This window comes from Microcaecilia unicolor, chromosome 7 (genome assembly GCF_901765095.1).
Source record: "Microcaecilia unicolor chromosome 7, aMicUni1.1, whole genome shotgun sequence".
NCBI classification, from domain to species: Eukaryota; Metazoa; Chordata; class Amphibia; order Gymnophiona; family Siphonopidae; genus Microcaecilia; species Microcaecilia unicolor.
In genome coordinates, this window is record NC_044037.1 from 226,993,365 (window position 1) to 227,016,551 (window position 23,187).

At 42.5% G+C, this 23,187-nt stretch overlaps 1 protein-coding gene across 4 annotated transcripts in view; it reads right to left on the minus strand.

Moving 5' to 3' along the window:
- The window catches only part of METAP1D (methionyl aminopeptidase type 1D, mitochondrial), a 185,736-nt gene that overhangs the window by 24,867 nt on the left and 137,682 nt on the right, over positions 1 to 23,187 (minus strand). For all 4 annotated transcript variants that reach the window (XM_030209534.1, XM_030209533.1, XM_030209536.1 and 1 more), the window contains one exon: positions 6,051 to 6,214. In XM_030209534.1, coding sequence (XP_030065394.1) covers positions 6,051 to 6,214 — 164 coding nt within the window. The remainder of the gene's footprint in view (positions 1 to 6,050; positions 6,215 to 23,187) is intronic.

The window sequence follows — 23,187 nt, forward strand, 5'->3', positions numbered from 1 at the left end:
GAGGGGCACTGGGAACACGCAATTTCCTCATAAGCTCTCCATAGCTGAGAGCAACCAGGCTCTGTCCAAAAACTCAAAGGGCCTTGTATTCAACTGTGGCTGCGGGGGTCAAAATGAAATCAGACTTCTAGCGCTAGTACCTGGATACCAGCAGGCACTGAACACCTGGTTTCAGTGCCAATCTGGAACTGCTCTCTGGTTAGTGGCAATAACACATCAGTAAGCTGTCCTAAACATATCCAATCAGTGCTGCTGAACATCCCTCTTTCCAGCACTTATCTGGTTAGCAGGGCCTCCTACTGAATAAAAGGCCGTTGAACATTGAAAGTTACTTTCTCTGTTTCAGAACTTCAGTGTTTTGTGCCCTCACTGAGTATTTGAACTCACTTTACTGAATGAATCAACAAAAGATAGAGAAATTAAAATAAACGTAAGCACATCCATGCAATTGCTAGAAAGTGATAAATGAAATAAATCACATGTTCATCCTTCATCTCCTATGGTCTAATCCATTCTCAAACAGTACTTTCCATAGAAAGAGTTCAAACTCCAATGGTACATCTTTCAAGTCCTCCAAAACACTGAGAGCTGCTAAAACAGCACCCAGTCAATATTCAGCCCGCATTGGTCAGCGTCTTTCTAAACACTGACCAGTGCATGCAGAATTAGTCCTGGATATTCAGTGACAGGCTATGTACAGGCACTGGCCCTGAATATCCCAGGCCATACCAGCATGTGCTGACCACCAGAGGGTTGCCAACTGGCCAGTAGACCCTTCAAACAGACAACTGAAAAGCCATTTTTTGGTCTTTCAGTGATTCAAGGTTGGTGTCTATGGCACAGCACAGCGCAGCTGCCAGCCAACACAAGCCTGCCTGCCTGTCCTGCCAATGTTCACTCCGACTCAGGTCAGAGTCAGCTCGGCCAGTAGACCTTACCGCCTGGTCTCCTCCTCCTCCCCTTGCGGTCTGCATCTGACTTTTTTTTTTTTTTTTTTTTACTTACACAAGTCACTCGCTACTTCAAGGTTCCTCCCTCCTCCTCTGGCAATGATTGACACTCAAGGCTGCCTCTGCTGATGTGGCCCAATTCTTGATGTAACTGCCTGTTTCTGCATACATGGGCCACAGCACAAGCAGCATGTCAACTAAGTCCAAACCGTCCACAAGCCCAGCCTAACAGCATGGCTGCACCTCGGGCTCGGCAATTGCTTTAGTGCAATGCCAAACCAATGGCAAGTTGGACATTGAGGGGGAAGGGACTGAGGAAATGGAGTAGTAGTGCAAATAAATGTAGGGTATGTGGGAGAAAGGGAAACAAGAGGGGACTCAGGGGAGGGACAGGGACATAGAGAAGAAATGCTAGGCAGACACAATTTAGGGACCAGGCAATGACAGAAAGGGGTGTGAATGTGAGAGGAGCATGGGGATGGCAATGCCGGAAAGGAGTGTGAGAATCTGTAGATGTAGCAAGGGACTTGGGGTGGAGCATGGGGGTAGGGCAAGGGAAGGGCAGGTGTCAGGTTTTTCTCTATTAAAAGGTTCTGGAACAGGCTGGAACCTGCATAATTTGAAGCAAGTTCCCTCCCCCTCCAATTTCCCCCTCCCTCCCCCCTGATGACAGAAAGGTCTGGACCACATCCCCCCACCCCTGTAGCTCCCCCTTGTTGGCCTACCTTGTATATCCCTGGTGGTCTAGGTGGGTCTCACTTGCTCCTGCCAGTTGTGGCTCCTTTATCAAAATGGCCATTGCAACCTGTAGCAGAAGTCTCACTGTAGTAACTTTTTGTTGTCCTAACTTTAGCCACTTACTTAACTGGCTAGTGGTGTATTGCATCACTGCTAACCGGTTAAATACTAGCTTTGCCCACACACTGCTCTAGCACTAACTGGACAGTGCAGGGGCAGTTAGAACTGATATGCAGCGGCAATGTCTGGTTAAGTGCCAGGCATGGATGGTTTAACTAGGCAAGAAGTTCTTCTGCCCTGCTTAAATCACTTTGAATATCATGCCGAACATATACATCTACATCAGAGAGAAGGAAAACTGTTCAATATGTTTGCTTAGGAATGCCCTGATGAGACAATACTCAAACTGAGGTATAGAAGTGAAGGAGACTAAATAAAAATTATGTCACGCTGCCTCAGCCCTATAAAAACTTGCTGTTCTTGCTCTCAGATATTTGGGCCTGTGTACCAAAGGTTTTTTCTCATTTTCTGTCTATAGGAAAAATGTTTAGTGCGCAGGGCACATTATTTGTAAACATTAATTAGTTCTGAAAATGCACTACGCTTTTTCTCTGTTATATTCTAAAAATATCCACTAGGCTCTCTGTTAATCTGTTTTATAGTGCACAAATACTTTCATATGGAAGGCTTCTATTAAAGGATCCTAGGACTTTCACCTTAGTCTTGCACAGAGGGAATGCACAACTCCTGGGATTTCCTTTAATGCAGCTAGTTTTTATATTGCATTGTTGAAAGTCAAAAATTGTTTATCAGAACAAGACACTGTTGGTTTCCGAACGGCAGGCAAATCACTGTATTTTTCTTACAATAGGGTTGAACTTTTATCTGAGGGTTTGTTTCTGAAAAGCAGACATGATGGATTGAAATAAAAGATAATTTATTGCAATGCTTACTTTCAAATGCAGAGCAAAGTGGAGTAATTGTAATTTACAGTAGCTGTCAAGGAAAATCTATCACAGATGACATTAAAATGACTTATTTTGCCTGAGCCACTTATTGTTTAAATGTGAATAATCTGATAGAAACAGATTATTTTTTTCTAAATGTGTTTTATATTGTTCTAAACCAATATCAAAACATATACTTACAAGGGAAACATTTTAAACCTTTTGTTGACACCTTCTCTGAAGAATTTATACCTGGGATGGTTTTAAATGCATTTCATTCAATCATATTCTTACTGCATGGCCGGCCATTACTCAGGCACCATAATGAGAAGTGTATGACACTGGCACTGCCTTTCTAGATTAGAAACTCAGATATGCTGTGGAAACCTACAGACAAATCACATTTCCAACTCAGGAAATGGGGCTTTGTTTTAAAGAAAATCACTTGGAACATTTTTGTTAACTATGAGAAGCAACTCAATTTGGGCTTTAATGACAACCCCAGAGTTCAACTCTACAGAACCTGAAACAACTGCAAAGCATCCCAGTAACCTACGTGACACCACTTCTGAGTGGGGAAGGTAGAATCATTAAATGTTTGGACATCTTGTGGGCAAGAACTTCTGCTGTCCTGTTTCATCTTTGACTGTGCTGGGCAAAGGTATTGGGGGGCTTGGCTAAAAGATGATGTCACGGTTTAACAGCTCCTGACACTTCCTGCTCTGCTGTGTCTACTCAGGCATGCACGCCTTTTCATTAAAGGAAGCAAACGAAACTGGTGCGGTAACTGAGCCTCTGCTGAGGTTATTTACACTGCAATTTTTGACTCTATTTGCAAATCTAAAATGGCAAAAGAAAAATACGATGCACACTTCCATCATGGCGGTATATCATTTGCTGAAAATAGTTCTAGTTAGTGTCAAAATGCTTCATGCTATCTTCAAATTCTAGGCCACAAAAGACTAAACAAAATGAAAAAAGGTGCCTGATCTATTATAGCTTGCTGCATTTTCCATGGGAGTGAGTTGTGATTCATTTGGATCCTGACACAGGATTTGGCATTAAAGCATGTACTATTAATATTTACATGACATGAGAAATCCGACCTCTACAGCCACATACGAAAAATCCGATGTCACTTTCAATTCCGCCCTAGCTTCTCTTTTATACAGGCAGAATTAATGAAATGAATATGTAATGAAATGCATTTCCCTGCAAGGAGATTCATTAGACTTTTCCAATGAAAGGCCAGGCTTTGCTAGAGCTGGCTGGAGTTCACCTGCATGTTGGTGTGGCGTGTGGCTCTTTTTTTTTTATTTTTTTTTTATAAAGAGTTAAGTCGTACACAAAAAAAAGGGAACAAAGGTCAGCACCCAGCCGCCACTTGAATGTGAGATTTTTCTTTTTATTCCCCTTGATGTATACTAGGCTCTGTGTTATTAGTCTTAATGATGGAAAATTGTAGTGTTGATACAAATCTTTTTTTCAAAGTAGTAGGCGGGAGCTCCATTTGTTAGTAAGTTTTTTTGTGACTAAAAGCCATGGACAGTACATTTATGTAGCAGTAAAAGGCCTGGATGCTCTTTCCATAGCAGGAGCTAATTATTCCTACTGTGACCTTACTGATCCACACTGTTCCTAGTACATCTCATCTGCACGCCTGTTCCTCTGTGTAGATGGTGTCAGGGAATATGAAAAACCCTATAATGAAACCATTTTCATGATGGAGAAAGGCTACCGGAGTTGCACTTGCTACAAAGAGGCTCAATTATATGAGTAATTGTGATAATTTTCTACATTCATAGCCTTCAATGGGGGGAAAAAGAAAGAGAACCACAAAGGAAAATTACTTTAACAAGAAAGTGCAGAGTAAAAATGGAGGAAGAGACAAAAAAAAAAGGGAAAAAAATAATCAGAAAAAAAAGTTTAAAAAATAGATCTGGAGGGAGGAATAGCGAGACAGGGAGAACAACAGAACTGCTCGGAAAGCCTGTGTGCAGCTGTGTTACACAATTAAATTGAATTTTTTTCCTGCAGTTGATGAATGTGACTACTGCAAATGTGCCTCTGTAGTTAGCTATCATTTGTTGTTTCGTGACAGGAAAAGGATAATTACCTCTCTGAGAGAATCAAAGGCTGACATGGCCTTTAGACACAGCCATGAATGCAGAGCTCCAGAGAATGCTTGAATAAGAATCTACTGCTCTATGCCCTTTTCCACAGACAAATACATTTTGTTAAAATGCACGAGCACCACCAGCAAATGTGTTGAACCCTAGGTGTTCAAAAATATGAGGTGCCTCTATCGACTCATCCCATTTGCAAAAAATAAAACTGCATTTTGAATCCCTTTCCATTATATTCATGGACAGTAAGATAGTGAGATATGCATTAAATTTCTTTTCCCAGTAGGGGTCTGATTCAACATTTCCTATAAAAGAACAGAAAGAGGCAATGCTTTTTTCCCAGGCTAGTTAGCCTATAATTTAAAACTGTCAAAAACACAATTTTGCGCTAAGTCTTCAATAAAAGCTTCTCAGATATAACTCAAAGAGGTTTTACTAAAGTTTGATTCAGACTCTGTTACAATATTTCTAAAGCTATAAATACATATCACTGATAATTTGCTGTGCTTTTTTGTAAAGTATTTGAAGATCTAGAAAGGGAAAAGGCAGAGTCTTTCAAGCGCCTGAGTCTGTGTCTCTCACAATAATGGTTAGAATTTTAGAGCTTAAGACCGGGCCTGAGAGTTCAACTTACTTATGTAACAAAAATTAATTTAAAAAATCAACTTCATACCACTGCTCTTCCAGCAATTAAAAATGAAAAGAGAAATTCTGTGAGGAAAAAAGTCACCTTATTATAAAATATTTCTTTATTTTAATGCCCATCAAAAGCTCAAAACCACACTTTGCTGTGCTAGCCTGATCACAACCCCAGTTTCTATTCCATTTTCTCTGTTAGGCTTCTCTTGATTAAAAAAAATCAACATACACATAGATATTTTATTTTAGCACAGCAGCTGCTCTTCATCTGCTTACAGTATATATTAACTACAAATGCAATTGGTTTCAGAAAAGCCTCTTCTGCTTAGGAAGCATGGCCATCATTCTTCCAGTGACAGAGTATTTTATTAACAAAAATGATATAAAACCTTTACACATCAAGCAGCACCTGCTATGATAAAACACTACATAGGTCTTTGACTATTTGTACAGGTATCATTGTTGACCCCAGTGTAAATCACTTTTAAAATTCTTTCTTACCCAGCAATATAGCCTGGCAGATCACAAACTGATATCAGACTGAAATGATGGCTCTAAATCAAAGAACATGTCATCAGCTTTATACCAAACTACCAATAACCTTTGTCCCACTTGCCAGCCTTCCCTTTACTTGTCACGAGAAGGCTTACCTGATTGTGTTTCCAATGACAGAGAGGGGAGCCCCAGGTCTGCAAGCTGCAATTGCTTCATCTCTGCATCTCCGGGTAATCTCCACTAACCTTTGACCATGTTTATCCACATTGCCCACCAAATATGTTTCTGAAGTGTCACCATGGTATCCATTGTGATAGACCTGCAAGTATGCAGAGAGGACTGAACATACGGACGTGGAAATAGAATGGCACAGACAACAATTCCCTTTGTTAATTTGTTTTCAGAATTACTTATTGACCACGGATGCTTCATTTATGAGACCCTATAAAATTAGGATCCAGGAAAAAAGGAAACAAAGCATTATGGCAAACTATGCAATATAAACTGTATCACAGAGCAAAGGGCGCCAGTGAAACCCTATTCTCAAAAAAGACAGCAAAACTAATGCTTGACAAGTGAATTGCACCTGCCTTGTTACTCTGATTGCCAATACTCTTATTCTTGATACGAGCACACTTCTTAAATTCAAGCAGGTTCAAACGTACTAAAATGACACATTTTGACAAACAAGTGTGCAAAAGACTAACGGACGAATACAGTTCAAGCCAAACACCTTGTCATTTGCTTTTGGAAATACAGCCCTTCATCACACTTTAAGCCCCATTTTGCACAGCACATTGAGCTCAGGATGTTCACAATTCTCCAAGTATTTTATAAGAGGCTCTACCAAATGCTGAGCCTTTTGTAAAATATATATACAAGGATGCTGGCAAACACATGTGCAGTGATTTTGCTAGACTATGCATAGAGAAAAAGAGTGGAATCATGGCAGCTTCTATGCACAATTACCACCATTTATACATATGGGGCCTGATTTGAAAAAACTATACATATAAGTGGTGCCAATTAACTAAAGAAGCTTCAAAGAGGTTTAAAAAAAACACTTTTGAGGAAAAAACAGAAAGCAATGGATTAAAGAAAATGACTCCCTTTATCTCTCATTTAATGTCCTAGTTGAATAGAGCACTTTATGAAACCTATACCTGCCTTGGAGGTGGGGCAAAAGCCGACTGAGAAATTTTGCAAAAGACACTTGCAATTCCATTGTAAAATAGGGATATACACATATAGATTTTCAGCCTGCCCAAACCACGCCCACTTGAAATCTCTGCATGTATAAGTAGCGGCTTTCTGAAATCACTATTTACATCTGTAGCCAATCCACATATATAAATGCAGCTTTCTAGATGTAGATTTCTAAAATGACATCCAATATTTTACATCATAGGACCACACCTGGGGTCAAACAAACATTGAGTGTACTAACCTGAACACCCAGCTCCAGTGAAATGCTAATTGACATTTTACAATTCTCAGTTCATGTTTCATATTTCTAGTTATAATACAGTACAGTAATTAAGAGAAAGACAACTTCCACTTCTGCAAGGGCTGGAGGATTTGGTTCTAATGTGCTGAACAAGTATCTTGTGACTCTGAATCTCCCTTTTCCAATGTTACAATCTTTTCAAATGTGAAAGATTTATCAGAGTAAACTTCATTTGCATCCTCCTGTTGAAAGAGTGCACACACCACTGATTGTTTTCTTTTTTAATCTTCTGGCTTCTGTTCCTGGGCTTGAAATGTGAGAAATAGCTTTCAAAATATTAACCTTTGGTTAAGATGAAATATTCAAATTCCTATTTTATACCATAAATAAACATCTGCAAAAAAATATTTTGCCATGCCTACTGGGAGCACATTATTAACACTGTTATGATGTAGGAAGCTCTCAATTCCTGTACATATTTTTGGCCCTGTTATCCCTGCCTGTATCTTGGGGCTTCCAGCTCTAGCAGACCTGGTTTCTGTTGGGCTGCAGTGCCATTAGTCATACTTATTTTATATCCCTGCCACCCAATTCACATTCACCTAGCCCAGTCACTGTAGAGAAGTTCTACGCTGGAGACCATGCAGCAGGGCTCCCTCCAGAGCCCCATAATTCTTCAGTCCAAATACTAGGTTGAATCAGTAAGCAATGACTAGGAGTCTTACTTCCCTTTCCTCTACCCACTGCCTTAGCAGCATCTCCAGCCCTAGCTAACTCGAGAAACAGAAGGCCCAACTCAGGGATCAAATACAGGTCTAAAAGGCAGTGCACAGCCACTAAGCTAGTCCAGTCTTTGCCCGTTTGAAAAGAGAGATGCTTAAAACACAGTATTAAGGCCTTGACAAAGCTGGGCCCATGTGTGTCTTTCTAACTTTATATGGGTTATCAAGGTATATCTAGAACAAATTAAGCTGTCATTATGAAAGCTGTAATACAGCAGTGCATCCTAACAGCCAGGCAGGCCATTTTCTATTTTTATTTATTTGTAGCATTTGTATCCCACATTTTCCCACCTATTTGCAGGCTCAATGTGGCTTACATTGTTCCGTAATGGTGAGTACCAATTCCGTAAAAGAGAAATACATAGTTAAAGGTATGGAGATAGAGAGGATTAGGTATTCATGTACTAAAGTTCATTATATAACAGCAAATAAGAGATATTTGATTAATCGTCTATTGTGAAACAATTGTTTGGACAATCTTTAATATGTAGCTTCAAATCATAGACAAAATTAGTAAAGACAATTAAGGTGGTTCTCAACCCAGTGCTCAGGACACACCAAGACAGTCTGGTTTTCAAGAAATCTACAATGAATATACATGAAATAAACTTGCAAATAAAACACAACCACCTTCCCAATAGTCAGTACAGCTAATCTATATAGAAATTTTTTTGGGATCAACATCAAAGCAAATGGTGCCAATTTAGCCAAATATAAAAGCTTATGGTTTGCCCAGTTTCACATTGGTCATTTCAATATGTGGCAATTAAGTGGAATAAAACTTATTAGTGAAACAAAAGAAGCACCAACGCAATCATGTTTTGCACTGGCTGTGCTTCAGGGTGCACCTTCTATCGCCATGAAAGCAAAAGGAAATTGAGCAATATGAAACAACAAATCATCAAAAATTCTTTAAAAACTAGCTAGTACTTGACTTAGCTATTACTTTAAAAACTAACGATTAACTCTAGAAAATGGCATCCAGGTTGAAATACAAACTTATTTTATTTATTTGAATTTTGCTCATACCTTTTTCAGTAGTAGCTCAAGGCGAGTTACATTCAGGTACAACTAGGTAATTTAATCTAACTTTAATATGAATGGGCCAATCAGAGCTGACCACTTAGAAAAACACAGACCAATCAAAGAAAAGATGCCCATTCCCTATCACATCACTCAATCCACCAGGGTACACTGTTTGGAATACATGAATCCATTACTGTTCACAATAAGCAAGATGCTAATCGTGATCACCCCATGTAGACACAGGTGGGCTCCTTTTCTTTGATTGATCTGTGTTTCTCCATGTGGTCAGCTCTGATTTGCCCATTCATATTCAATTTTGTATTTCAACCTGGACATCATTTTCTAGAGTTGATCATTAGTTTTGAAAGTGTTTTTTAAAGAATGTTTGAGGATTTGCTATTTCATATTGTCCAATTTGACTCACTAATTTTCCTTTTGTAGTGATGGCAAGAGAAAGTGCATTGGTGCTTTCTTTGTTTCACTAAGATAAGCCATAGTTAAGAGCCTAGGGGGCCCTTTTCCCAAGTGATGGTAAGCACTAAAGCATGTGTACAGCATGCTGCACTGAGGCGTCTCACGGTACGTTTGACTTGTGTGTATGCTACCAGCGTACTGAAAAATACCGGAATGGGCGTATCTGTGCTAATCAGTTAGCGCAGATACATTTCCATGTGCTGATTATTGCAGATTAGTGCATGAGCTCTTACCACATGCAAAATAGGTGATGGTAAGGGCTCACATGCAAATTTTTGTTAATAGCCGTGTACTAATGACAACATTGGCATGTGGACATTAAATTGGAAAATCGGCCATTTTCCATCTACGGCAAAAAGTGGCCTTAGCACATGGCCAAAATGGCCACTTTTTGCTGCAGCTTAGTAAAAGGACCCCTAAGTTTTCAGCTGAAAATTTATCTTAATTTAGAAGTTTAAAAGATATGCTTATAAATTTAGACCTGCCCTAAATTTGCCTAGATTTGAGTTTAATTTATAAGCCTAGTGATGAAAATCAGTCATAAGCTCCTAAGTTGTTTTCCCTGCAGGGCTGCCGAGAGAGGCTTGGGGCAAGATTCCTCAGGCCTGGCCTCCAAGTGGGGCCCAGTGCCGGGGTCTGTGTCTCTCCTGCTCCTGTTTGTCGGGACCTGGGTTACTGTGTTAACGCGATAACATGGGTCCAGGCACATAGAAGCCGAATGACAGACCGAGGGAGAAGTAGACGCAGGAAGGCAAGAGGGTGGTGTCGGTGCCTGCCATGACAGATCCGAGGGAGGAGCAGATGCAGGAAGGTTAAGAGGGTGGTAGCAGGAAGGTAAGAGGGTGGTAGCAGGAAGGTAAGGGGGCGGTAGCGACGGCTGCCATGAAGACCGAGGGAGGAGCCGATGCAGGAAGGTAAGGGGGCAGTGGTAGCAGCTGCTGTGACAGACCAAGGGAGGAGCAGACGCAGGAAGGTAAGGGGGTAATGGCGATGACTGCCTGAGTGGGGGGGGGGGGGGGGGTGCGGGGGCAGTGGTGGCCCGAGTGGGGGGTAGTGGCAGCGGCGGCTGCGGCATCTCTCCCAGGCTCGGCTCTTGTCTCTCAGCGGCCCTGTTTCCATGCTCTAAATCCATCCTTATTGCTACTCACTTTTTATAAGGCAATTCAATAAATGGGTGTGTACAGACACAACAGACAAGTGGCACACCTGCATAAGTGCACTATATGCTACTTTATAAAATAAGCACATAAGGGGCATTCACGTGGGCAGAGCATGGTGTGTCTCCAACTTGCGAGCATAACATAGAATAATATAAGTTACATGCATCGCATAGCGCTATTAGGTGCACTCATTTATGCCGGCCACAGACCTAGCATAAATTGTTGTGTTTAAATTTAGACATGCCAATGCAGGTTTATGTTAGTAATACCAGAATCGAGGTGCCCAGATGCTGTTATAGAATAGGAGCTCCCTGTGCTGCACTGGGGGTGTCTAAATGGAAGCACCCTGTAATAGAATTGCCCCCTTAGTGAAATTTTGAATATAAAGTTATAAAGGGGAATTCTCTATACGACACTGAATGTTAGGTGCTACTTCCACACTGAATTTTCGGCATGGAAAACCGTCCTAAGGGATGCAAGGCCTGCCCAAACTATTTACTCAAAAGTGCACCTACTTGCTTCACTGCTGATCTAACACAGCACTTAAATTTCATGCTAGGCAACGGATTCTTCCCTGTGACCCATGGAAACATATTACTCACCCCAATTCCAAAAGAGGCCAAAAAAGATAGTACTGATCTATCGCCACATTGCATCAATCCCGTTATTTGTAAAATTAATGGAGAGCAAGGTGAACAAACAGCTCACTGAGTATCTGGATAGGTTCTCTATATTCAATGAATCGCAGTCGGAATTTTGTACCCTTCATAGCACTGAAACTGTGCTCGTCACGCTTCTATCAAACTTCAAGAAAGAAATAGCATTAGGGAAAAGCATTCTTTTACTACAATTTGACTTGTCAAGTGCTTTTGACATGGTGGACCACGCCATCCTGTTAAGACTCCTCGACTACTTTGGTGTCGGTGGGCATGTTCTAGCCTGGCTGCACAGTTTCTTAACCACCAGGACCTACCAAGTGAAGTCCAACTCACGGTTATCCTCTCTATGGCACCCAGTCTGTGGTGTGCCCCAAGGCTCGCCGCTTTCCCCTACTCTCTTCAATGTAATGCTGATTTCCCTGGCCGCAGCCCTTTCAAAGCTTGGACTTCACCCATTTATCTATGCAGACGATGTGACTATTTACATTCCTTTTCGGACAAGCTTCACCGAAATCACTAATGAAATCAGCCATGGGATAAACACCATGCTCACTTGGGCTACCTCCTTCAAATTAAAGCTTAACACAGAAAAAACTCATTGCCTTATTCTTACCTCTCCCTTCAACAAATTCAGACCAGCTACCTTAAACGTGCCAGGCCTTACCTTGCCCATCTCTGAGAGTCTATGTATACTAGGTGTTATTGTGGACCGGAACTTAACACTACTGGATCATACCGCCTCAACCACCAAGAAAGCATTCTTCTCTCTCTGGAAGCTAAAACGATTGAAGCCTTATTTCCCAAGAGGTGTATTTTGCAATTTACTCAGATCGCTAGTCTTAAGCTGGCTTGATTACTGCAATGGCATATATGCAGGGTGCACAGGCATGCTTCTCAGAAAACTACAAAGTGCCCAAAACACAGCAGCTCGACTTATCTATGGAGCATCAAAGTTCACCTGTTCCAGACCACTTCATGAGAAGCTACACTGGCTTCCTGTACAGGAGCGTATAATTTTTAAAATTTGTACCCTAGTCCATAAGATCCTCTATGGAGCAGCCCCAGCATATATGGACGTCCATGTCAACTTACCACCAAGAAATTCACTTAGAACTGCTCGTTCTTACTTAAACCTCCATTACCCTGCGTGTTCTGGACTCAAGTATAAAACCACATATGCTTCCACCTTTTCCTATGTCAGTAATCATTTGTGGAATGCATTACCTAAATCGGTAAAAACGGTTCAAGATCATCTGACTTTCAGGAAGTCTCTCAAGACCTACTTATTTGGGCAAGCTTACCCTAAAGATCCTTTCTTACTGCAATGATTCCTCGACTCCGACCCCTCTAGTGATCTTGCAGACTTACCTACTTTTTTCCTATCCCTTTACCTTTCCGTTCCATTTATCCCTTTCCATTTATTGTACTCGCCTGTTTGCTACTTAAATGTTGTAAGCCACATTGAGCCTGCCAGCGGTGGGAAATTGTGGGGTATAAGTGCTGTAAAATAAATAAATAAAATAAAATAAGACAGAAATGAAAGATCTGATGGAAATACACTTCCGTACTCATTTACAGAATAGCGTTTCCGTGCAGAACTGCGAAAGGGGCACGGCCAAGGGTGGTTCAGGAGCATTTCCTTAAAATGCGTGCAGTATTATAGAATATTGCAGATCTGCGTGCAACTTGCATGCTGGGACTTACACCTGGTTTCACCTGGTGTAACTCCTCATGCCCAAAGTTGAGCACGGATCCCGGCTCTACGCGCTATTTTATAAAAGACCCTGATCCTGGAATATCTGTTATAGAATACTGTTTATTTATTTTTTTCCTGCACCAAATTTTGAGCACCGTTGAATGAATCCAGACCTCAGTCCTAGTAAAATTTCAAAACAGCCAATTTAGAAGCATGATTAATATGTATTTTGATCATATCTGTCTACTATAAACATTTTTTTAATTAAAATATTTAAGAACTGAGAAAGTGCAAACAGGTATAGTAACTATTCAAAAATATACAAGACACAAATCATACATTTGTTTTGTTGTGTGTCAGCTCTGTGCTGATGCATAAGATACTCAATTTGTGCAGATCAAGGGTAATTTTATCATGCTTTTGCTGCTTGGGAAGCACATTTTATTCACGGGAGCGGTCTCTTTATGAAACTGCACGGCATTGCTGGGGCCGGTTCTGGGTGCTTATTTTATAGATGCACAAACATCCTTAGACAGCAATGAGCAGTACTATCCAATATAATCAGCAATATATAAAAAGAACTCAACCAAATTATTGGAATAGCAGCAATAAATCACTAGTTTTTAAACAAAATAATTTTGTATATGATCAGACCCTTCATATAAATAAAGAGCAGCAATAGGATTGGCAACTCTTCAAAGGTTCTAATCATAGGTCCACACATCAGAATAATCATATAAAAATATATTTAGTTCTAGGGGAATCTTCATTCAATACGTCAACTCCACTGTTTTTAATACACGATCAAACTTCCAATGCTGCATTAAATCAGTTGTCCCTCTGCTTCAGATAAAATACTGTTTCATTATATGGTCCTCAAATACACTGCTAGTAATGTCTGCATGTCTTACGATTCTAGAAAGGAAGCAATGCTGTCAATCCCCATTTAACTGTATGGCCAGAATCAAACCTGCCAGTCAGAACTTTACTTCAAATTAAAAGAAGATCATTCAATTTCCACATTTAGTCCAAATGGCTGAATGCTTTTCACGTTTATTTATTTACATTATTTACTACCCTACACAAGCCATAAAGTTCTTGGCGGCTTACAATAGTAACATATATAGTTAAAAACATAAACAATACAATAAAACATACTTCTCACATAAAAGTAAACAAACTCAACCTTAGTTAAATATCAAGCAATAACCCTCCAAAATAAATAGCTAGGAGTTACTAAACATTACCGATTAAAAGCCTGTCAAAATAAAAATGTCTTAAGTCCTTTCTTAAAAAGGGCAACGCCCTGAACCAGTCTTAAAGATACAGGCAAGCAGTTCCATCAAGCTGGACCCATAAATCTAAAAATTCTTTTTGTTGTCTATCTACCATTGTTTCTAGTAGTTTAGCTGGTGGGTTATAGACTTTGTTCCCTTTAATCCTTTGGGCAGAGATCAGGTTACCAGAAACAATGGTGGATACACAAGTTGAAAATGGTGCAGCCATTTGGACTACATACAGAAACTGAATGGTCTATAATTTGAAGTAATGTTCTGACTGGCAGATTTGATTCTGGCCATTCAGTTAAATGGGAACTAAACTCATTTTCAGTGGCGTAGCAAGGGCGGGGCGGTGGGGGCGGTCCGCCCCGGGTGTCGGCGGGTGGGGGGTGCTCCGTCGAGAGCCGACAACTCTCGTCTCCTGCCGCTACCCTGCTTTTTTTTAATCCATTGCAGCGACGCAGGCAGCGCTTCCGGTCTGCCCTATGAAGGAGAAAATCGCGTCGCTGGCGTCGGGCCTTCCCTCGTTGTGTCCCGCCCTCGAGGAAATAGGGAATTGGGGAGGGTGGGAGAGCCTAGAGGGGTGCTCAGGGGAGAAGGGGATTGGGGAGGGTGAGTGAGCTAGAGGGGTGCTCAGGGGAGGGTGGGAGAGCCTAGAGGGGTGCTCAGGGGAGCAGGGGATTGGGGAGGGTGGGAGAGCCTAGAGGGGTGCTCAGGGGAGAAGGGGATTGGGGAGGGTGGCGGAGCTTAGAGGGGAGAAGGGGACTGGGGAGGGGAGTGCTCAGAGGGGAGAAGGGGTCTGAAGCTGTAACTGGGGTCTGACAAGGGGGCAGGAGGGAAAATGGATCCATGCCTGGGGCAGGTGGGAGAATGGGTCTGGGGCTGAAAAAGGGGGATGCAAGGCATGTGGTGGATGAAGGGGGCTGAAAAGAGCGGGCAGAGAGAAAGGGGACAGGACCTGGATGGAAGTGGGGAGTGTGAGGGAGGGCAGACCCTGGATGGATGGGAGAGGGAGGGCAGACGGATTGAAGGGGCAGAGAGAAAGGGCAGATGGTGGCTGGAAGGGGGAGAGAGAAAGAGGGCAGACTGGGGCAAATGGTGGATGGAAGGGGCCGAGATAGAGGGCAGATGTGGATGGGAGGGAGCTGGCAGACTGGGGCAGACAGTGGATGGAAGGGGCAGAGAGAGAGAGGGCAGACAGTGAATGGAAGGGGCAGAGAGAGAGGGCAGACAGTGGATGGAAGGGACATTAGAGAGGGCAAACACTGGATGGCAGAGAGCGAAGACAGATGCTGGATGGAAGGAAGACAGTGAAAAGAAGATGAGGAAAGCAGAAACCAGAGACAACAAACTGTAAATAAAATATATATTTTTATTTTTTTGCTTTAGGATATAGTATTGTAGCTGTGTTAAATGTTTATAAATAGAACATGTAAATAAGGTAATCTTTTTATTGGACTAATTTTAATACATTTCGACTTAACTTTCAGAGAAGAAAACCCCCTTCCTCAGGTCAGGATAGGATACTGTAACAGTACTATACTGTATTGACCTGAGGAAGGAGATTTTGGCCTCTGGAAGCCAAATGTATTAGTCCAATAAAATGGTATTATTTTATTTTCTGTATTTGTTTTATTTCTATTTGTTAATTTGTAAAGTGGTGATTGGTATTTGTTAGGTTTTTTTCAAATTTACATCTGCTGTCTTTATATTTTGCACAGTACTAGGGGACATTTTCTGTTCCTGTGGTGTTGCATTGTATGCAGAGTCTGGCATCTTGGGGGTTGTTTAATTTTTGTCTAAATAGAAAGTTTATGATTACTTATTCTATAGTGGATTAGGATGTATCTGTGTTTGTGAAAAAGACATGGCTTTCGGTTGGCATTGACTGTGCAGGATTGATGATCTGTACTAATCTGTCTGTTTTCGTTTTACAGTAGGTGAATTGATGTTCTAGTGCTCACTGTAGTGTTTAAGATGCTTTCCTTTTCCTTGTGTGACTCGTACAAATTACTGTTTATGGTATGGTAGAATTGCTCTATAGGTCCTGAGTGTTTTGTATTCTCGGTATGCCTAGTACTGGATTTGGGGGGGGGGGGGGGGTTAAAAAAATGACCGGCCCCGGGTGTCAACTACCCTAGCTACGCCACTGCTCATTTTGTTTCCTTTCTAAAATTACAAGACATGCAGATGTTTCAAGCAGCATATCTGAGGACCATATAGTGAAACAATATTTTTTCTGAAGCAGAGTTTTTACTCAAAACATGGATTCATGTTGGGACAATGGATTTAATGCTGCATTGGAAGTTTGGCAGCTGAGATTTATAACAGTGGTACTGACATACTGAATAAAGATGATACTAAAGCTAAGTATATTTTTATAAGATTATTCTGATATGTGGACGTATGATTAGAACCTTTAAAGAGCTGTTACTCTCTGGTTGCCAACCTTATTGCTGCTCTTTATTTATATGAAGGCCTCATCAGGGCCATAGCTACCATTAAGCGAGACCGGCAAAATGCCCTGGGCCACTCAATAATAGGGGTCACCTGCAGCTGAACTCTCCCTTCTTCTCCGCACACAGGTCCAGCATCTCTATAGCTCCCCCCGCTGGTCCTCTACATAGCAAGGTGATTCATGGATGACACAGCTCTGAAGTTGGCCTCTCTCTCTCTTAGGCCAGTGGAGCCTTTCCTTTGGCATGTTCTGCCTCTTTGATGCAACTTCCTGTGGGTGGATCATAGCAGAAGAAAGGCTCTACCAGCCAAGAGAGGCAGGCCACCTTCAGCACCGTCTCTTCTGCGAGCCGTCTCACTGTGTAGAGGACCAGTGAGGAGCTGTAGAGACTATGAACCTCTGTATGGAAGGAGAGGAAAGGGAGAAACAAAGAAAAAGACCTGGAGCAAAGGAAGGGGGGAGGGAGCGGGGAAGTCAGGAGGGAAAGCAAAGGGAAGAGAAAAAGAGAGACCTAGAACAAAGGGGAGGGGGAAGAGAGGTGGCAGATGTTACATTGGAAGTGCAGAGGGAAGGGAGAGAGAGAGGCTGGAGAGAGGGGAGGAGAGCTTGGACCAAGGAGGGATTGGAAAAGCTGCAATTTAAATCTGCTTCCCAAGCCCCCTGAAAGCTAAATGGTCTGGGATCCCATCCCCGAAAAAATTTCTATATATCACTGATATCGGTCTGGGCACCCTCCTCAATAAAAGCCACAGGTTTTCCGGACTTTCCATCTCTTGAGGGTTCTTCCCCCTCCAACCTAATGTCCCTACAAAATTTTGTATCTGCAAATAAGAAAACATATCCCCCCCAGGAAGGCCATACCTGGAGCACAGCGTCTCAAAACTCTCCACTCTACGCCCCTGCAGCACAGCTCGGAAATTCAATATACCCACCTGTTCCCACCGCACAAATATAGCGTTTTCTTTCCCCGCCCCAAATTTCGGTTCCCATTGCAAGGGCGCAAGTGTAGATACCCTATTCACCTGTCCCCATTTCCTCCGCACTTCTCCCCACAATTCCACCAAATGTCTCACGAATGGATTTTGTATCCCAGCTAAAATCACTCTTGTGCCTTCAGTAGTCCACAAATAGGAATTCAATGTCTTATGAGGGCTATATGACAGCTCCACTTGGCTAGCTGGCTTTATTTTCCCCCTCTCCCAATCCATAATCATCCGCAGTTGAGCAGCATAATAATACCTTCCCAAATAAACTGTGACAAAAAACCCTGCAGTTGTTTAAGTGTCCGTCTCGGAACCGCCACTGGCAATGCCTGAAACAAAAATAACAACCTAGGCAGTACATTCATCTTCACTACTGCCATGTGCCCCCACCAAGAAAGCCACAATCCTGTCCATCAGGATAGCTCCACCCAAATTTGGTCTATGATCTTCCCATAATTGAGACTATACACCCTTCCCAGGTCCTTGGGAATCTGAATCCCCAAATACCGAATATGATGCTTTGCCCATTTGAAAGCATGCAGTGCTCTCAATCTACTCTCCTCCATGTGGGTTAAAGAAATTCCCAACAGCTCACTTTTATTATCCATATTAACCTTTAAACCAGCATATCTTTCAAACTCCCTAAGGATCTCCAACACCGTAGGTAGCGTCTGCTCAGGATCCACCACATAAAGTACCAAAATCAACCCAAAATTCAAATTCAGCCTTGTTTGGGTTTGACCAAAAATGCAGGTGCATTTTTGATTGAAACTGAAATCCTCCCTTCCCCGACCAAAAGTGGCCCCACTCCGGCCTCACTCCGCCCCCTGAACAAAAATGTACCTCACACCACTCCCTACCCCCCACCCTACCTTACAAACCCTGGTGGTCTAGTGGCCTCATCAGGGCAGGAGTGATCCCTAGTTAGTTCTGCCCATGCTGGCTCTGAGGTCAAAATGGTTGGCGTAACTTCAGCAGCCTTGTGAGACTGCCATGGGAGGACGTGGAGCCATCTTGAGATTGGAGCTGGAATGAGCAGCAGCAACTGAGGATCACTCCTGCCACAACAAGGCCACTAGACCACTAGGGTTTGTAAGGCAGGTCCAGGGCAGGTACTCATCTAGATAGTGGAATAAAGCAGGAAACGGGGGTGGAGATTGCATCTTACAGTCAGCACTGTAAGTGCATGGTAATTTACAACACATTAAATGTTACCATGGCAGACAGGTGACACTAAGTGCATCTGTGTTATCTGCAAATCCTCTGGAGGGTAATGTTATAAGAGGTTGCCCATATTTATTGCAATTTAGTAAAATGGCCTCTATGCTTTTTCAATATAATGAAATATTAAGTAGTAAAAAAGGCCCGTTTCCAAAACCAATGAAACGGGCGCTAGCATGTGGCTTTTTTTGTGTGTGTGTGTGTATGTGTCACAGAGTTATTTTGTGTTTGTGTGTGTGTGAGTGTGTGTGTGTGTGCAGGTTGTTGATGTGTGTCTTTTTTTTGTTTTGTTTTTTGCTTGGGGGTTGGGGGATGTGCTGTGCTGTCCTTGGTCGCTGTTTGCTGCTGGCTGGGTCGCGGGTAATCCTTCCAGCTGGGCCGCAGCTTGTCCTGTTCGCCCACGTCCCAGATGGTGACGGGCACGTTGTTTTCCGGCTCCTCTTACTCCATGTCAAGCGATCCCAAATATAGTCTGTGCTATAGGCCCTCTGGCACTCTTCAGTACTGGCATTAGGCATTTAAAAATTTCTCCCCCCCCCCCCCCCCCATGGTCTATTTTTGCACATACCCACAGCAGGAATATTCTTCTCTCGTTCCAGCGGTGGTTCTGTGCTCTCCATGTTGCACAGATAATGAGCCATTCTGCTGGGGAATGCTCCTCCCTTATTGTCACGTAGTTTCCTCTGATTGGTCCGTCTTACGTTGCCTAGTGTTGCCTGGGAATGGTGTTGTGATGGTCCTTTGTGTTTCAGAATGTTGAGGGTGTTTTTTCTGATTGGTCCGTCATGCGAGGGCGGGGCAGAGAGACATGGTCAGTGTTGTGGCTTCACCACCATGAATCCATGAACCCTTCAGGGAGTGACTGAGTGACTTCAGAACGTTGTCTTCAGAATGTTGAGGGTGAGTTTTATTATAGTAGATATCTATCTAATGGCGGATACTTTATTATTATTTTCGGATTATAAAATTCAATTTCAAGGATACAAAAGCAAACAACAAATACAGAGATGGCATTATAAACAATCTATGTTTTAATTTAGGAGGTAATTTCATAAGTTTTTCTATTATGAAATGTCCAAAAAAGTGCCTATGTTTGCAAGGGGAAGACTGAGTTTGATAGGCCAGAAGTTATAAGAATTGTAAAGTGGGGAGCGCTGGAAGATGTATGATTTATAACAGCATTTCCCTGATGCAGCTATTACGAAACATAGCGCTATATCGGATACATATTTGCACTTGCATTGAGGACCCACACCTATGAAATGTTTTCAGTACTACTCTGGACATACTGGACTTTAAAAGTGTAAAAAGCATGGCAACTAGCACTAAAGAATCTTCATAAGATAAGTACTGCTTTACTTGCCATTTTTTAAGAATATGAAAATTTTGGCACGTTAAGTTATTTATGGTGATATATTGAACTGAGATATTTATTCACTGACTGAAAAAACTTTTAAACAGGATTGATGAGAAATGCAAGTGTGGTCGCTTAAGGTTACGCTCTATGCCTTTACTTCATCATCTGATGGTACAATAAATATTGAAATTTTCTTGAGAACTATTTATATTATTATTTTATAAAGGCAACCCAGATGCCCATATAGCTTTCTAAAACAGGCTCTCAGAACTAGCCCTAAAAGGCACAAATGCTCTTGCACAAACCAACACGTGCTCTGAAGGTGTAAATATGTGTATACATATGTATGTAATAAAATATGTGCAAAGATCGCAGCTCTGCCCCAGTTCCATTCAAACTATGCGTTCAGCAACATTTATATACATATTGTAATCCGTTGGGTTGGTCGTGAGCCCTTGGGCCCTGGCCGAGGCCAGCAGGGCGCCGACCCAGGCCAAGGGGAGACCGACCCACCACCGCATACCCCAGCTACACAATACCCCTTAAGCTACCCCTCCTCACAGTCCCTCAGGAAGAAGGGAAATAGGCATACAGGCGGGCCTCGCGGCCGAACTGGAACCCACGCACACAGAGCCACTCGTGCGAGCCTCACGGCTGAACTGGAACCCAATCACACACAGGGAGGGGTGAAAGATCCCAGAGGACCCCAAGATGCCAGACACGCGCTGAACGCCAGCAATAGGGCAGAGGGGGGAAACAAAGGACCAGAGCGGGCCTCGCCCACCCAGGGGACTAGCGCAGGACAGGGGAACTAACACAGCAAACCCCCCCCCCCCACCAGGGTAGGAGCCCCAGGCAGAAGCCAGAGGAACCAGACACAAAAGGAAGGCAGAAAGCCTTTGCCTCAAACCCACTGTAGACAGAGGCACACAGAACACAAAGGGTTAAGCTTGTAGAGCCAGCAGAGAGAGAGTGCCATAAATCATAAAACAATCAGAGAGAAGCTTCCCCTCCCAAGAGGGAGCGGGGCCCATCCAACAAACACACTGGCAGAGGCAGGAATACAATACACACAGTACACAAAGGGTTAAACTCACTGAGCCAGCAGGCCGGGACACTGGGAATAGAAATCCTTAAAACAAACAAACAAAGGAGAACACTCTCACTCAGCCCAGAGCCCCCGGAGGCTGAGCAATGCCCAGCCCCCACTAAACAAACGAGCAGCTGACCCTGATTACAGAGCTATGCACACACACACACAGCAGCAGCTAACCCAGAGGGAAGGAAAAGAATACTCTAATACAACACAGATCCCTGTCAGAACCGGAGGCTGAGCAATGCCCAGCCCCCACTAAACAAACGAGCAGCTGACCCTGATTACAGAGCTATGCACACACACACACAGTAGCAGCTAACCCAGAGGGAAGGAAAAGAATACTCTAATACAACACAGATCCCTGTCAGAACCTAGAGCACGTTCTGAGAGAAACTATCAGGCTTTCCTGTCACCACCAAGTAAGTAACGCAAAAGCAGAGAAACTCTTCAGCTGCAGGCTAAAGTACTATCCCCTGACGTCAGCACAACCCCTGGCAGGCAATCAGAAGAGACGTCCCCCCTCCCCCTCAGCCAAACCGGCAGAATCATAACACAAATCATATACATATCATAAAAAGTGTTAAGTGCAGTCCTGTGGTGTAACTTTCTTTGCATGGATACCCATGCACAATGTCATAAGAGCTATTTTCCATGTACAAAATATACTTTACACACGGAAAACACTTAAAAAAATTACTACCTTAAAAGTCTTGGATCAGCTAGGGCTCAATTCACTTAAAATTTCGATATCTGGGAAGAAAACAACAAACAATTTAAATTTCATAAAAGAGGATACCCCTGAGATACCTGGGGGGGGGGGGGGGGGGAGAGAGAGAATCATTATGGCCTGTAAAAATAGAACGGAAGCACCCACACAATACGTCGTTGCGATAGTAATCCTGCTCAGTACGAGACGAACTACAGGTTCAGACATTTGGTGTTTGTGCTTGGCTGAGGAGCCAATGGGCCAAAGCTACCATCTGTGGGATTATGACTGAATGTCTCTAGGTCAGAATCCCCCCTAAACGAAATAATACGTCATTGCGAAAGTAATCCTGCTCAGTACGAGAGGAACCGCAGGTTCAGACATTTAGCACCTATAATGAACCATAGACTCTTCAACAGCATCCTCTGCTTAGACCACTCACCTACAAACACAGCGGTTTTTGTCAAGCAAAGAGGTTATATTCTACAGGTCATTGTTGCATAGGCAACATATCACTCCTGGTTATTATAAGCAATTTTTGGTGTTTACATACTCAGAAGCTGTATGCTTATGTTAAGTTTTGCTTACAATGCACAAACACGGTGAACATTTATTTTTTACTTTCTTGTATTTTATTTTTTGCTTTTTTATGACATCAGAATAAGGTCTTAGTAATCACAAATCAAAGAGCTTTTATACTGCCACACCGGATTTCTGTTCCTCTAGCAGCATTTTTCATTAGTGCTTAGTCTGTCATAACCTCACTTTGTATTTGTTCATGCCGATATTGGCGACTGCCACTACTGCACTATGTAAGCCACATTGAGTCTGCAAATAGGTGGGAAATTGTAGGATACAAATGCAACAAATAAATAAAATAAATAAATAAATTAGTATGTGAGCCATGTTATAACATTTTTCTTAATGTGAATTAGACAATTTTTTTG